General features: G+C 53.8%; 6 protein-coding genes and 1 non-coding gene across 7 annotated transcripts; 5 read left to right on the top strand and 2 right to left on the bottom strand.

The window, feature by feature from the left end:
- Positions 1–3,114: 3,114 nt before the first annotated feature.
- Positions 3,115–4,914, top strand: BGZ61DRAFT_476828 (proline permease; the record flags this gene model as incomplete). Its single annotated transcript, XM_046248839.1, has 3 exons — positions 3,115–3,653; positions 3,708–4,273; positions 4,331–4,914. 3 exons carry the CDS (start codon positions 3,115–3,117, stop codon positions 4,912–4,914), a joined length of 1,689 nt encoding a protein of 562 aa, XP_046105057.1.
- A 1,285-nt stretch (positions 4,915–6,199) lies between these two features.
- Positions 6,200–7,720, bottom strand: BGZ61DRAFT_350299 (uncharacterized protein; the record flags this gene model as incomplete). Its single annotated transcript, XM_046240214.1, has 1 exon — positions 6,200–7,720. One exon carries the CDS (start codon positions 7,718–7,720, stop codon positions 6,200–6,202), a length of 1,521 nt encoding a protein of 506 aa, XP_046105058.1.
- Positions 7,721–9,408: 1,688 nt separating this feature from the next.
- BGZ61DRAFT_217943 (uncharacterized protein) lies at positions 9,409–11,940 on the top strand. Its single transcript, XM_046238064.1, has 2 exons — positions 9,409–10,624; positions 10,671–11,940. Exons 1-2 carry the CDS (start codon positions 9,554–9,556, stop codon positions 11,703–11,705), a joined length of 2,106 nt encoding a protein of 701 aa, XP_046105059.1. The 5' UTR covers positions 9,409–9,553; the 3' UTR covers positions 11,706–11,940.
- Positions 11,941–13,158, bottom strand: BGZ61DRAFT_217944 (uncharacterized protein). The gene has a single exon (XM_046238065.1). The coding sequence runs from the start codon at positions 12,955–12,957 to the stop codon at positions 12,175–12,177; it is 783 nt and encodes a 260-aa protein (XP_046105060.1). The 5' UTR covers positions 12,958–13,158; the 3' UTR covers positions 11,941–12,174.
- Positions 13,159–13,206: 48 nt separating this feature from the next.
- BGZ61DRAFT_350690 (carbonic anhydrase) lies at positions 13,207–13,872 on the top strand (the record flags this gene model as incomplete). Its single annotated transcript, XM_046240257.1, has 1 exon — positions 13,207–13,872. One exon carries the CDS (start codon positions 13,207–13,209, stop codon positions 13,870–13,872), a length of 666 nt encoding a protein of 221 aa, XP_046105061.1.
- A 433-nt stretch (positions 13,873–14,305) lies between these two features.
- Positions 14,306–15,003, top strand: BGZ61DRAFT_575658 (uncharacterized protein; the record flags this gene model as incomplete). The annotated part of the gene is made up of 1 exon (XM_046256195.1): positions 14,306–15,003. The coding sequence occupies one exon, from the start codon at positions 14,306–14,308 to the stop codon at positions 14,825–14,827; it is 522 nt and encodes a 173-aa protein (XP_046105062.1). The 3' UTR covers positions 14,828–15,003.
- Positions 15,004–15,623: 620 nt separating this feature from the next.
- Positions 15,624–15,714, top strand: BGZ61DRAFT_t104. Its single transcript has one exon. It is a non-coding gene; the product is annotated as a tRNA-Pro (tRNA).
- The last annotated feature ends 445 nt before the right edge of the window (positions 15,715–16,159 follow it).

The following is a 16,159-nucleotide window of genomic DNA, read 5'->3' on the forward strand; positions in this document are numbered from 1 at the left end:
CAGATTTGTCACACGGCGGGCGGTGACTGTGTATTTATTTATTTCCTGAAACATTTATATATGACATATTATAGATCTTTGATCCCCAATATTCGCTGGTTGTTTGACATTACGTGATTGCGCGCATCTCCAACCAAGTCTCAGCACACGTTCCCTGACGCATCGCAATGCGGGTTTGAATAACTGTACGACGGTTATGCACAAGCCTAGCCTACCAACCAAATTAGGGAAGTGAACACGGCGATCCGTACTTCGACGTCGATTTATTGCCCTATTTGTGAAACCGTTGGAAATTCCCCGCACCTGTCAAATGCCAAGTCAGCAAAGCAATAGCCAAGCCAAGACAACGGCCGCTGCAGTTGCACTAGCACAGCCTACTAGTTCACAGAACTGGAGTAGTCATACAACTGTCCACATATTCGTATATTTCATTAAACTTAATATCCCACCAGGCAATAATCCGATTGTCACGTCAGCTCCGACCGATCCTTCAATCAATGTGCGACAGTGGGTCGAAGGGACCTCCGGAATAAATGAGCCATGAAAAATCCACCACGTAAAGCACAACCGCCGCCCGGACGAAACGTCGGACTCTTGGCACACCGGCCTTGGCACTCTGCGGTTGCGACGTTATGTCACTGTCCCTCAGTGGGTCACCGGCTGCAAAACTCTATATCAGGTCGCTCGTAGAGGAAAACGAGATAATGGGTCGTCGTGCGTCATCCCAACCGCTTTTGAATAGTGCGATTTGCACTAGGATGAACAGGGCGAAACCAAGGTTCTCGGTAGAGACCGCGGACAAAGATGTTAGTCCGTTTTGCCGTCCCCATCCCTGCCAGCGGTCGTGCGTGTTCCAACCGCTTTAGGACTGCGAGATGTGCACTAGTGAACAGGGCGGGACGAAGGTTCTCGGTACGGAGTAGTGACGGGCGACTGGGCGAGATGTTAGTCCGTGATGCTGGCCCGTTTTGTTAGTCCGTCTATTCATCCCTGCTCGCCCATTCGAGTGTCCAGGATAGTCCTTGCCCCTCGCCCCCATGGCCTTCATGGCATTTTGAGTTCCAGATCACATGCGTACGCGCGTAGCACTATAAATTTCTTGGCAAGGCTCTTGGCGAGGGCTATGCAATACTATTGAACTTGCTCACCGAGCCTTCACGTCTCGAGGCTATTCCAGCAGGCCTTTTACACTTTCTAGTGAGGCTAAAATCGCGTCGTGATCCTCCAAACTCGGCTTGGAAGCCTCGTAACCCGGTGGCACGGCACAGCCTACTCGCCTAGGACATCCTTGCGTCTACACCACACGGCGCAGGATTTTAGGCAAAGTTAGACGTCGTGTTCCAAGTATCTACAGAGCCGTAATGGGCTAGGCGAAGTTGTGGGAGCGTTTGGGATATGATGTCGGTCGTAAGATGTGATTAACTGGAATAGGATAGACAACGGACTCGCCGTGAGACACCTAAATGAGGCAAGCTCGGGTTGCCGTCGGATTTGGAAAGAGCTTAAAAGTCCTGTCTATTAAGCTTTTCGTGACGCTGGTGTACGATCTTTCTGGTTTCAATTTTACTCCCTGAGTTTCATGCGCGTGCCGTTGTTGTCGATTGAATGGCTTGGCTGGTGGCCGGACTGTCATCAACCACTTAGACGACGACCTTGCGTCAGTTGTATCAGGCGATAGTAGAAAACCAGGGGCACTTCACTTCACTACACTACAATGGGATCAAGTAATGTCTTAATCAAACCCGTCGGGCCTTTTCACAACCCGCCAAATGCAAATGTGGTTTTATGATGCCTCGGTACGCATTTTTCATTATGAAGTCTCTCTATTCTTTGCACAAATATTTGCTCTGGAACCTGACCAATCCTATTCTTGGTGCTCCTGACTCTGTACCCTGTCCCGATACTCCGTTCTCCTCTCCCTCTCCCCTTCCATTTTAGAGTTATTGAGTTTAATTTCGGTAGGGCTAATCTGGTAAACTTTACTTTTCACTCGACTGTCACCATTGAACATTATGAGACATGACATCGACAAAACAGAATGAATATGTCAGGGACCAAAAATGCGGCTTTACCGTTAACAGTCGTCATGGTGCCTTGACATATGTGGTTTTGCGCTGCAGGTTTGCCCAATTTGCCAGTCTGATTGGAGGCGGCCATAGGAAATATTTAGGTTCAGGTGATGCTGGCAGAGGGCTTGGCAGGGGTTGCAGAAGGGCTGTCAGCAAAGAATAATAATAAAAGGATATAGTCCTTCGGTTTTCCACTGCACCTTCTTATGGCATCAATCCATTCGATAGTCTCACATAGTAACAGCATTATTGTACTCTAGATTTACCGTCACATGAGTCAACTGCCCACTATCGCCGCGGTTGCCTATTTAGGCCATAGCAGCCTATCGCATCGCCAGGCAATCATTGCCGAATTCGGCCAGCCAACATAGGGGCTATCCTCCTCTTCTCCCTTTCATAGATATAGCTCCCCGGGGTTGGTCGTAAGAGCATTCTTTGGAGAGGAACCAATACCTTTCGTTCTGTGTTCTGCCAAGATCCCAGACTGAACCTTTAGTATACTCAGCCACACAGTTCACAACAAGAAAGTCTGGTGTCGCTCAAAAGTACTATACATGCTGGATCATCCTTAAGTACTAATATTCTATTCCTCCAATTCATTACCGCATGCCGCCAGACCTTCTTTCATTAATACCCTAGAGCATAACGTTCGTTTATGTAACCTGGTCAGCATAAATAGCCCAGTCATGATAAGCGCACTTATCTGACCCACCCGTCTCGGTGTGCGGCACGGGAATGCACCCAATAAAACGTCTTGTAGCTGCCGATCCCATCGATTTTCAGATATCTACTCTTATCAGCTCAAACCCCGGACTCTAGTATCAGCGATGTCTGGGATAGGTATAACTAGAACAGGGGCATTGGATTGAGGGAAAGCAACCCCGAGGCGGGAAGATAACAGATACAGTATGAGAAGGTGGCTCCGATATCGAGAGATAACAACGATAAAGCATCAAGCTTAAGAAGGGCTTTGTCGCCGGATAGGTTGCTGTCAACTATCCAACCCACGGAGCTACTTCTGGCCCCCGTTTTTGGATCCTTCACTATGGGTACATCATCCGACCTCGAATCCAAGGCCACGGATCTTCCAGTCACTACAAGTGATACGGCTCATGGCACTCTGATAGAGACTGATGTCAGCGATGACCTGCTGGACAAGTATGGACAAACCAAACGTGGTCTGTCACCTCGCCACGTCCAGCTCATGGCCATCGGTGGCTCTATCGGTACCGGTCTCTTCGTGGGTATCGGCGGCGTCCTGTCCAAGGCCGGTCCTCTGTCTCTCTTCATTGGATACTTGATCTGGGGCATCTTTTTTATCTGGCCGACCAATCTGTGCGTCGCCGAAATGTGTGCCTACCTCCCCGTTCGCGGCTCTATCTTTGAGCTGGCTACTCGCTTTGTGGACCCAGCTCTGGGCTTTGCCATGGGCTGGACCTACTTCTTTGCCGGCGCTATGCTTGTTTGTGTTGAGTATAGTGCCGTGGCGACGGTGATGCAATACTGGAATACAAGCGTGAACCCCGCTGCATGGGTCGCCATGGCTATGATTGTCTGTATCTTGCTCAATGTTGTGGCTGTCAAGTGAGAATTCACCTTCTATTTGTAAGGTCATCCACGTTCTAATGTGTGTTATAGATGGTACGGCGAATCCGAATTTGTTATGGCTTGTACCAAGGTCCTTCTTCTCATCGGACTGGTTCTTCTCACCCTCGTCACTATGTGCGGCGGCAACCCACGACACGACGCATACGGCTTCCGCCATTGGGGTGGTGGTAATGCTATGCATAGCTACTACACTGACGGAGCCACTGGCCGTTTCTTGGGAATCTGGAAAGTCATCCTCTACGCAGGATTCACCATCGGTGGCCCAGACATGATCGCCCTGGCCAGCGGTGAAATCCAGAACCCACGTAGGACGATCCCTCGTGTTGCTAAACTCGTCTTCTATCGACTTGTTGGCTTCTATGTCATCGGTGTTTTTGCTGTTGGCATTATCTGCAGCTCAACTGACGAGAAACTACTTGGTGCGCTTAACTCTGGAGCTGCTGGGTCAGCCGCCTCGCCGTGGGTGATTGGAATCCAGAACCTAGGCATTTCAGGCCTTCCGGATTTGATCAACTTTCTCATCTTACTATCTGGCTGGTCGTGCGGCAATGCCTACCTCTATTCGACATCTAGAACCCTATATGGACTTGCACAAGGTAAGACCCTTCACATCACCGTTCAATTACGCAGGTTGCTAACGAACTTTCCTCTAGATGGACAAGCGCCGAGGATTCTTCTCAAGTGCACCAAAGCCGGTGCTCCGATTTACTGCGTGCTCACCGTGAGCCTTATCGCCTGCGTCACATTCCTCGTCTCATCGAATTCTGCCGTTGAAGTCTTTTACTGGTTTGTGGACCTCACCACCACCGGTCTCATTGCAACCTATACCTGCATGTTGGTCGTGTTTCTCGCATGGTATAAAGCTCGCATTGCCCAGGGCTTACCGACCAGCTCGCTGTCCTACCTCGCTCCTTTCACGCCTTATTGTGCTTACTTGGGAATCTGTCTCGGATGTATTGCCATTACTTTCATCGGCTTCGATTCATTCCATCCTTTTAGTGTCCAGGGTTTCATCACGAGTTATTTCTGCATCCCCTATAGCATCATCCTATACCTAGGTTGGAAATTTATCAAGAAGACGAAATTCGTGAGTGCGGAGGATGCAGATTTGGTTAGTGGGAAGAAGGAGGTAGATGAGGAGTGCATAATCTGGGAAGAGGGTGGCATTGAGGAGAACTATCGAAAGAAGTTGGCAGAGATGCCATTTGCCAAGAGATGCTGGGAAAGGATGTGGTAGTGATAGGAGAGATAGTGGATCATGTATCTTTAATTCTGTCCCACCCCTCTAGTAATCAAGAACTTGGCTATGTCGTTCTCTCACCATATGTTCTGTGGGATAGCGTGTTCCATGTACTAAGGAGATTGGAAGATGGTGAGTGCATCCTGATTTGCTCAGGCCTAATACTTGAGGTTTATTAGAGCGAATTGATACTTTGGACCTGGTAGTGCGTAAGGCCAGTTTTCACGTAGCTGTCCATCAATAAATATGCTTGATAAATAGCAACGCGAAACTGATTTAGCTTATGTCTCGTGTATTGTAAAAATAACATAGTTATTGGTATTTAGATTCAAGTCAGCAAGGATTCGTCTTGTCATAAATCCACTCGCAACTACAGAGGTCATCATCCAGCGCCCTCCCGGTACACCCACTCTCACGCTGCAAGCTCCAAAATCTTTCCTGGTTTTGATGTTATCTGCAAGCGGTGCCGCGACGTAAAGCCTCTGATGTCAATATGTCGTACTTGGGCGCCTTAAAACCGGCCCTCCTTGTGGCTGTGAATCGGAATTAGTGACAGCATGGCCCTTTTTGAGGTCCCCTCATATTCTTCGAGCTCCCTTCATCAATGCTCCCCTCAACCTCTAGATAGTTTCAGAAATGGTAGCCAAGTGACTGAATCATCATGGTTTGCTGCCAAGAGAGGTCCTGCTCCTCTATATGAAACTGGCAATAGGCAACTCTTTTCACATGCTTTGAATACTGTCCTACACCGGCTTAGTGCTAGGCGTGTTTACTACAACTCAGAAGTCAAGCATCCAGAACGCGTGTGGCTATTTCTTGATAGGATTCATTCGAAGACCATGAGAACAAGAGACAGCCAGAGTGAGTTCATGGTTGACTTCTTAAAGCGTTATCTTGTCAAAAAGCACATTTGTATTCATCTTCATTTTAAACGGGGCTTCAAATAAAGAAGACGGGTGTCAGGCTTACGGCATTTATTGGGTGGTCTAGCGCTGATGCCCGCCGGAGGTTCCGGAGACGATGACATACCGAAAACCGGTTGGATTATTCGACGCCATGCCCACTTCGGTGGGCGTCTTCCACGTCAGCTGTACGATTATGACTCAGCGTCAGCTCATTGATGGTTCGTTTTCTGGTGGAAGCAACAGACCTCTGAATTGATGGAGATGCGGCATCAAATACGATATAGTGAAGTGATGAGCCTTCCCGAGGTGACAAATGGAGTCTAAATTGATATTCTATATGCTATTGTATTTTACACTGTTTACACATCGCTCTACGTTTAGAAAAATCGCCATATCGAATTGGCCGACTTGGTACTCTTGAACCGGCTGTACCATCGAGTTGCTGGCCAGAGAAGCAGCATACACGAAGCCCAGATGGCCAAGTACGCCCAGACATTATCAATACCCTGCGAATTATCAGGGTTTTGTGGGCCTGGAATACCCACATCGTGGCCCAGCAAAGGGACCAGTATCCCGCCGACAATAAAAACGGCGAATAGATGGGCGATGTAAAAGAAGAGAGCGGCTCTGCCAAAGTCGAGCAGGATTGTAAGGCGCTGGCTGATGTGGACAGGAAGCCCGCCAAAAAGGGCGAGCAGGAAGAAGTTGCCTGCCAAGGTCAAGGCCCAGAAGGCTACGTCCGGGGGGTACTTGATGATGTAGAAAAAAGACTGCACCGAGACCAGATATGGATTCTGGTCTGGGTGTTTGTCGTGCTCGGGGGTGTGGAGGCAGTCCTCGGACAGGTTTCCGAAACGGAGAACCCGAGTCATGACAAAGAGGATGAAGAAAAGGAGCCCAACGAGGGAATGACTAAGCACGATATTGCGGCGACTCCAAGCGCGAGCCAGGTTGACCCGGGCGTAGAGAAGACCCAGGATGGCAAACGACAGCCAGGCCATGGGGGGGAACGGGGAAATCACACGCTTCGACTCGACAATCCAGAACCAAATGCCAACAAGAGGATGGTGGGAAACAGCCGGAGTGTCAAGCATCGGGCCAGCCGCTGAAGTGCTGGGTTCATTGCTGCGGAATTGGCAGTGGCCGCCGGTAGGAGAGAGCCAATGGTTCCACCAGATGGTGACCAGGCCGAGGACAAAGAGGCTGGCATTGTGTACGTGCCACGACACGGCCGACGCGCGGGCGGAGCTGCTTGAGACTTCGGCTGCTCCAGACTGCAGAAGAGGCTCTTCAGCGTCCATGTCCTTGGGATCGTCTGGTAGAAGCCCAGAGATGGACCGGGCGAGCAGCGGCTCCGTCTTGTTGATGGCGAGCCAGAGCATGCCAGCCAGGAAGTAGTCGACGGCCAGCGCGAACAAGACGAAGTTCATGAACCACACCTGGCCGCCCGACACAGCCAGACCCAGCACGACGTTGATGAGGGTCAAGACCAGGCCGCGCACAGCAAAGTACTTGGCGATGCGCAGCGTGGTCCAGCCCAGACGCGTCCGCGACCGGCCCAGGTACACGACGCCGACGCCCAGCAGGAACGTGAAGCCCGGCGCACACAGATGGGTCAGCGTCCGCACAATGTACGCGGCCGGCCGGTTCCAGCGCCCGATGACGACGCCGTCGGCCTCGGAGGTGCGGCCGGTGCCGTGCTCCCACGTGTTGAGCGCCAGCGACGTGTGGTCCAGCGCCATGACGAGCATCAGCAGGCCGCGCAGCAGGTCGGGCGCCAGGGCACGGGTATTGGGCTTCGGCTTCGACGGCGGCGGCGCATCGTCGACTCGGTCGGTGGACGGGAACGAGCCGTAACTGACGAAGCCGTCGGATCGTCGGTCGTTGTTGGGCGGCATCGGTTCGTCGCCGGAGGTGTTTCGGAGGGCCGAGGCCGTGGATCGGGCGTCTTCCGGCTGCGTCATTGCACGCTGGTTGTTGCAAGAGAAGAGGGATCAACTCGCTCTCCCGATGAGCCGACGAGCCGTCATAATATAGACTACATGGAATACGACGATGCGGATAAAGCGGACAAAGCGGACACTGCGGACTTGTTACGAAGTCTCTCCGGCTACTTACGCGGCGTGTTGTTCGGCCGGTCGCTGCGAAAATTCCGCACTAGGTTAGGGGGAGCATTACAAATAAGCGAGCGTCATCAGCACGCAGGCACGAAGGAGAGGAATCCCTGGAGGTGCTCTGGATCGTTGGGGTGCTCCTCCGGATCGTCGGGCCACTATGACGAGCGCGGGCGGACTCTCCTCCACGCCGAAGCATCGTGAGTGTGGGACGACCTCTCACGACAGCGCCAGTTCCGGTGTATCGCGACCCAAAATCCTCGTTAATGCGGGAAGATAAGAGAGATGCCATGGATTGATTGATCGACTGACTACGCCCTACACCGGCACAGGCCGAGCTAGCGGTTTCGACTAGGCTGGATCTCCGTTCCCCACAGAGTAGTAGCCGGGCTCTCGAGATCTCATCGCAGACGCGAGACTCTGGGAGAACTGGCAAAGGCGCTCGAGGACGGGGACCATGCTAGACCCCGAAATTCTGGCAGCTCGCCGCTCGCAATCGCGCCTCTCTTTTTTTTTTTTGGGTTTTTTCCCAGACCGACTGACTGTATGTTTCCTCGTCTGTGCCAGCTGAACCGCCAACCCCCCACCGGGCTTGGTGTGTTTGTACGCCGTGCCACCAACCACGAGATGTGATGGGGACAGCAGGGACTCCGCGAGCTAGCAGCAACACACCGGTCCCAGCATCCCGTTTCTCAAGGACCTGCGGGCGCAGCGGCGCGATCCTCAATCCAGACGGGCGAGGCGGGTCCGCGGAGATCGTGCAGTTGCCGCGCGGGCTCTCGACCAGATGTGCAGAACGCGTTTGCTCAAGCCCACAGCCTCGATGCCGGGCCAATGTGATATATCAGAAACATGTTCTCTCTTGCCACAGCGCTTTGGAACACTATCACGTCTGCCAAGTCCAGACGGCCGCTCTAACCCTCCAACACGGCTCTCACGGCGGAGTCTGATTGGTAGCCTGATCGGAAACCTGGTAACCTGAGCAAACATGGTCTGCAGGTCTCAAGTTGCTACCCGTCACCTGGATCGCTACGGGCCACTCGTTGCGGTCGGTGAACGAAGTCCTACCAGGCTGGCTGGACGCTGCGTCTGCGGGACGGATACTGTTGAACGCTGGCCACGCTGTCATGCCCATCATGTTCCCGATTCTCCACGACGCATGAGCTACCAAAACCCCGAGACGCAAACCTGCATACGTGGTGAGCCGCGATGCTTCCGTCATATTCCTCGTTATTCCTTTTTCCTCCCGTCTCTCTCGCCTACTCTCCAGCGCAATTCGTCGTCCGTTCCAACTACTGCGAGTATCCGTCTGGTCCAGGCCCCTCATGACGCCTATCGCCGGCGCCAGCGGACGTCGACGAATACCAGACGTCGGCTCAGCATGTATGTCTCGCTTCTTTCAGTTCTTCGTGCCGACCGACTCTTTGCGGCTCGAGTCCTAGTTTGGAGCCCCCCGCACGGCAACTCGCACGCAAGCAAGGAGCCTTCTCCCATAAAGAGCCATCGCTTCTCCTCGTCTCTTCTCGGGGGACAACACAGACCAGGCCAATCTCCCTTGTGTTTACAACCAACCCTTTTCGCAACTCTTTGCCTCCCCAGCCAACGCAACACGCAATCATGCCTCCCAAGTCGGACCGTCGTCGTTCTGATCAGCCAACAGCTGCTGTTGGCGGTTCCACTGTGTATGTGGAACGTATGCCCACTTTGGCCGAGGTCTATCTCACAAAGAACTCCAACAAACACATCTCCACGCACCCGGTCAATCTTGTGCAGTACCGTGAGTACTTGGACCGCGAATGGGGAGTTGACAAGTGGATCCCGCCCAAGTCCTGGTTTCAGTGGGCTGGCCAGGAGAAGGCCCGCGTCTCAGACACGGACATGTGTGACATCCGGGCCATGACGGTCATTGCCCGTCAGCACCGTGAGCGGATCCCGTCGTTGGATATGCTGTACAAGCAGTCGCCATGTGGCTTCATGCACAAGGCTGCATCTCCAGGGGGGTCGAGCATCCCCCATTGGAAACCCTCCACGGCACATGCCGCCCTCAAGTTGATGAGGGAGTACTTTGCCCAGCCACCGGTGGTCCAGATCATTACACCTCCCAGGTCGGCTCGCAGAGGCACCGCTTCCCAGAATGCCGGAACTCCTGCCAACTCCCCCATCTCCCCCACGGACTCTACCCAGAATTCAATCAGCCTCTCCAACGATGCAGTCAACGCAGGCGTCGGATCTAGCCAGGTCGAACGTGTCAGCCTCACCGCACAGGAGAAGACGCTCCAACAGCTCAGGAACCCAAACCATGTCCTCGACGTCGACGTCATTGCCTTTATCCAAACTCGCATCCAAGATCTCGCACCAAGCAACGCAAACGTGGTTCACCCCGAGTACTTCAAAGCCCTCCGTGCTCCGAAGCCTTACAAGCCATGGGCCACGGCGACACTCGACAATTTGGTCAAGGAAATCAAAGAGAGCAAGGTTTCCTTTTCCGCCGTCTACCATTCTTGGGGCCATGGGCATTGGACGCTGCTCAAAATCATGCCCAACGAGAAAGCCGAAACCTTGACCTTTTGTCACTATGACCCGGCGCCTGCCCATCAATCGCTTACACGAGCCGACAGTCTGAAAGACTTCCTTCGATCCTGGACGAAAAACAACTTCAGAGGGTGGAAGTATGCATGGAAGACAGTGGTAAGTCGGCACGTCCATCTATTTGCCTTTTACTAACTTGAAGTAGGCCGGTCCTCGCAACGAAAATGGTATGCTCAGCGGAGTCCTCGCCATGCTTGCATTGAAGCATTGGCTGTCCCCCGAAGACTACCTCCCAGATTCATGGGATTGCCCAAACACCCGAGCCTATCTCAAAGACAGCCTCCTCCTCTCCGAAGACCCACGAACTCCCTGTTCGGACAGTGACAGCCCGCAAAGTGACGACAGTGGTGTCTTTTGCAACCGTACGGACCGTCCCAAGGAGTCACGCCATGTTCCCCCATGGGAGGCCGCAGCGCTGCCGTCGCCGTCATCTATCAACCAGGACATGGAGGAATCCTCCGGTACGAAGCGGGCGAGATCGCATACGCTCGCCCCTCAGCCGGAAGCAGAGGAGATTCAACCACCCAGCAAGAAGGTCTGTCAACGCACGCTTAACAAATCCAACATGAAAGATCTTTCAGCACTTGTCCCTGTCCTCGAGAAGTTCAAGCAGGTGGCCAGCAGCCCGGACCTCCATGCCACGGCCACGGACACACTCGCGACGGTGGATGATCTGGAGGGGCGTATCAAGAGGTCGGACAATGTGGTGAAGAAGCAGGAGGAGAGTCACAAAGAGGCGCTGCGAGACCGTCATGTCGCAGAGGCCGGTGAAGCTGCGCTTGACGTGCTTCTCCAGAATTATCTCGGAGCAGAGCGCCCAGGAATCCCTTCCAAAATTGACGCAATATACAGAGATACAGTCGTCGCAGTCACCGACGAAGCTATCGTCGCCGTTGAATCCATGCTGATCAAGTGGATTCAAGGGAAGCAGAAGGCCGCCCAAGACGCCAAGGAAGCGATGCACCGGGCTGAGGTCAAAATGGCAAAGGCGGAAAGCGAGATGGCTGAAAACGGCAAAAAACTTGAGGAGAAGACCACAGACATGACGGTGATTGCGCAGTGCATGGTTCTGAAGGATCCAGCTATCGATTTCAGCCGGGCACTTGCCGCTGGGTTGGGCGTGGACAGATCTAGTGCTCGAGGAGCGTTGATGGGAATGGGACTTGGCAGAAAGCGATGATCAGATTGATACAAATGGCTCAAGGACAATGCGGGGAAGAGAGGGATATTCGGAACTCAGATTGTTTAGTGTGGTGAGATTGACGACTATTTTATATGAGTGTTTTTTTGATCGCTTGATCGGCTTGCAATGGCACTTGTTCAAGCGTGGCGCTCTCGTAGTTTTTTACCTAGGTGAAGAAAGGGGAAAACCAGGTAAAATCCCGGGAGCACATGACGCGGTGACGATGTGGCATCTCGGAGGTTGGCCGGGCGTGATTCAGGCTGCGCAACCGCGGGGCAGATGGATCATGGACTGATGGTCGTGGTTCGATGGTGCAATAAGCAAAGTGCCATAGAGCGTGACCAGGAAAAAGGCCCCGTTGAGGTTCCACTGTGTTGCAGTGGATGCGGCCACTGACGGATCCCTGGACGAGCGAGTTGGACCGCGGAGATGTCGCGTTCCCTGTCTGTCACCAACAAAACCCGCGTTAGACTGAGCATCGTAGCATCGCATCATCGCAGCAGCTGCGGCAGACAAATGGGATTGTTCCCATCTCGCACCCGGACAAGCATCGGGTCAACCCGAGACGGCGGTGCAGCACAGGGGGCTGGTCCCTGCAAGAAGTTGCGTGGGATGTGTGATGAGGGGGGGGGCGGGGGTTTTTTGGGGGTTTTTTCTCCAGGGGGTTCTTTCCTGGCAGAGCAATTGCCGTGGACTGTGGTAGAGAGAAAAACAGCGCACCGACCAGGAAGGGGCCCAAGCACGATTCGATATACAAGACGGCGATCTTGACGTCTTTTCTCATGGTGTTTTCCCGCTCGACGCCAAAAAGCAAAATGCTTAGATTGAGAGGGCTAGGGTTTGGCTTGGCCCCAATTGAATTGCTGTTGAACAAATCGCGCCGACGTAATCCCGGCTCATCCCGCCGCGTCTGAGGAAGGAACGAGGCACCGCCCAACAACGGCGCTCGCCCCCCCAGCACCTGCCCGCCCGTTTCCGCTCCAGCCACCCAGCACACCACCAGAACGAGTCCTTGCCGCTTGCTGCATGACGCAGGTGCAACCCTCAACAAATTGCGAGCAACCGCCGAACCACCGCACCACCGCATCGCAGCAGCACACACCACGCCCACCACCACCCGCAGCAGCAACCTGGAACCTCCGCAAGCGCCGCCTTTATCGCCAAGGGCCGGGGGGTGAAAAGCCGAAAGGACCTCGTCACCGCGGAGAAGAGCACCTAGACCTGTAGATTGTCCCACGCTGCACGACATCTCCACCTCATGATCTTCACTCGGGTCCCCCCTTCTTCTTCCTTCTCCTCCTCCTCCGCTGTCGCTTCCCTTCTTTCCTCCTCCTCATTCTCCCGCCTGTCATCCTCTCACTTGGCATCCGCCAAACCAATTCGCCTGCTGTCCTCATCCGCATCCCTCTCCGCGCCATCCCGCTCCGGCCTCCCCCGCGCAGACTCCCACCCCGTCCCGGCCTCTTCTCCCATCAGCGTCAGCACCTGGCATAACAACATGGCCGACGAGGAGATCGCCAAGTATCTCGAGCAGAGCCACGACCGGCTGTTCGAGAACAACCGCGCCTGGGCCGAGGAGAAGAAGAAGAAGAACCCCGACTTCTTCACCCACCTCTCCGAGGGCCAGAACCCCGAGTACCTCTGGATCGGATGCTCCGACTCGCGCATCCCCGCCGAGCAGATCACCGGTCTGGAGCCCGGCGAGGCCTTCATCCACCGCAACATTGCCAACCTGGTCTGCAACACCGACCTCAATGCCATGGGTGTCATCAACTACGCCGTGCGCCACCTGGGCGTCAAGCACATCATCGTCTGCGGCCACTACGGCTGCGGCGGTGTCAAGGCCGCCATGACCCCCAAGGACCTGGGCCTGCTCAACCCGTGGCTGCGAAACATCCGCGACGTCTACCGCCTGCACGAGAAGGAGCTCGATGCCATCAAGAACCAGGAAGAGCGCTATAACCGCCTTGTGGAACTCAATGTCATCGAGCAGTGCCGCAACGTCATCAAGTCGGCCGATGTGCAGCAGTCGTACCACAAAAACAAGTACCCCATTGTCCACGGTTGGGTCTTCGGCTTCAAGGATGGTCTGCTTAAGGATCTCAAGATCAACTTTGAAGACGTCTTGCATGACATTCAGAAGATTTACAACCTGGTGGACTAGGGAAATGGCAATGGAAGATGAACAAAAAATATTGACTAGCTTATACCAACTCCTGCTTTCGTTTCGTGCTCCATCGTGCCTCTAAAGTGCCTCCCGTGACTCAATGGCGAGATGCATGCGCGCGTCTGACGTATGCCAGATCAGATCCAGCTGCCACTTCGTAAGGGTTGCCAGATGGCAATGCCCCGATCCCATTCCAAGCCATCCTGCACTCTGTAAGGCTGCGGTGGCCGGGATGCAGGGAATACGCCTTGCAGGGAGTCAGGGACCACATCTTGGCTCCCGTGGCCTGACCCCTCCCGCGTTGTCACGACGCCAGAACAGGACAGTTGGGAGGTGTAACTTAGAGGTTCAATTTAAGTAACGCTAGGTAAATAAAGATCAACATCTCCGCAAGATCGATCAGCCATGTCTAGCATCTATTAACTTAAAGATGAACCACAAGTCCACAGCGGCGCTTCCATCACGTGATCCACTTCTCCAACATCCACGGTCTCGACTCCTGTCAGGCTCCACTCTGCCGTCCATCATCGTACGACTTCCCCGTCAGCAGCTCCATGTCGATGCGCAACATGACCCTTGGCGTGCGCGGAGAGTTTGGACTTCATGGATGCCAAGGCACTTGCCCCGAAAGGTGTCGTGTCGGACTTTTGATAGGGAGCCGCTTCTCGACGTTCCTCGCGCCACCCCGATCCGCCGTCCTCGCCACCGAGATGCTGGCTGGGAGGTCGACCGAGTATGCCCGCTTCTGCTTGCCGGCTTGACGGTGGGCCCCCGGTTCAGCGATGTCGATCGACCCCTGTCCCCGAACTTGATGATCCTCGCAATCTCCATACCGACCGTCACTCTGGAGCCTCGTCGACGCTGCAAACTCCCCGAACCGAGACCGGATACCGCTGCGCTTGCGGCACGGCCCGCGCCTGGGCCAGCTCACCGCTCCCCTGGGTCGGACTAAGCTTGGGTGCCTGTCCTGTGTCCTGAGCTAAGGTCGGTATTTGGGTCGGTGGGGAATTGGGGATCTGGGACCTTGATGGCATGTCGAGGGCTTGCCTATGTCAAGGCTATACTTACCCCTTGGTGTGTTTGGCTGGCATGGTTTGGTGACATGTCATCTAGCTGGCCCAGTCCCCGATGTACCGTGTCTTGGAGACCTTTCGTAGGGTTGAACCAGTGCTATGGAATCCCTAAACATCATCAACTGTTGCCATTCTTGGACCGGAATAGTTGGGTAGTTGCTCGGCGACATGTGTCCGTCCTAGTGGATGTTACTGCAGGTGCCTCCTCGTAGATGGGCCGAGATTTGATCATGGCCAAGTCCTCTCGTAGCATCCGGCTTGCAAGTTGGTAGAGTCACTCGGATGGCCGCTCAAGTAGTAGCGGTGAATCACTTAGTCTTCTTGAGAGTGAACTTACTCTGGCTAAGTGGATTCGACTGGCCATTTCTTTATATTCGTGTTTGTGACTGGGACATCAACAAGGCTAACAACTTGGCCCTCGACATATGGCCAACCGAGAAACAAATTATGTCTATGAACCGAGATGCAATCGTTCCACTGACCTGTCTAGAACTGTAAGCATACATGAGGTCATTAGAAGTAGACTCCTGTTCCATGCAACCCTTGCACCTCAGCCGCTGAAACTACTCTGGAGCCCCAGGACCGAGTTACGGCAGGGCGTTCCGTGGCAGAATATAGCCTAGAATAATGAGCTCTCCTCCCGTCAACAGTAAGCCATCTAACATTGGCTTGTTTGGTCTGGTGGTCTAGCGGTATGATTCTCGCTTAGGGTAAACCCTACAGCATAGCTTGCGAGAGGTCCCGGGTTCAATCCCCGGCCAGACCCTTCCTTTTTCGCGGTTGGGATAATTGATTCTGATTTCATTTTTGCCTGTGCCAGTATCGTTTGTGTGTGTAAGTAACTTGAGAGTGACTTGTTTGGCTGCCTGCGCCTGCCGCTGTGTATTTCTTTGCGCTTGGTTGGAATGAAGTCGTGCTTCTGGAGTCCGACATCTTGTCGGCCCGTGCGTAAGTGCTGTGACAGGTCACGTGTCTCCCTGTGTGAGGCTTCGTGTCGGCGGAAGGCGTGATGCTCTCCTGTGGATTTCTCGCTTCTGGTTTGTACGCGGAAGATTTATCGACATTAGTTTGCGCCTCTTGGTTCCGAGCTTTATTCCGGTGAGACTAACGTTTGTACCCACTGAGTCGTATTGTTGAGTTTGGTGCTCAGTCTGCCGTTCTGTAGTATTGCCTATAATGAGCCGAGCTGACTGGTTGTCGGGAGAGTTGTG

This window comes from Ilyonectria robusta (genome assembly GCF_021365365.1).
Source record: "Ilyonectria robusta strain PMI_751 chromosome Unknown BGZ61scaffold_8, whole genome shotgun sequence".
Taxonomy (NCBI): Eukaryota; Fungi; Ascomycota; class Sordariomycetes; order Hypocreales; family Nectriaceae; genus Ilyonectria; species Ilyonectria robusta.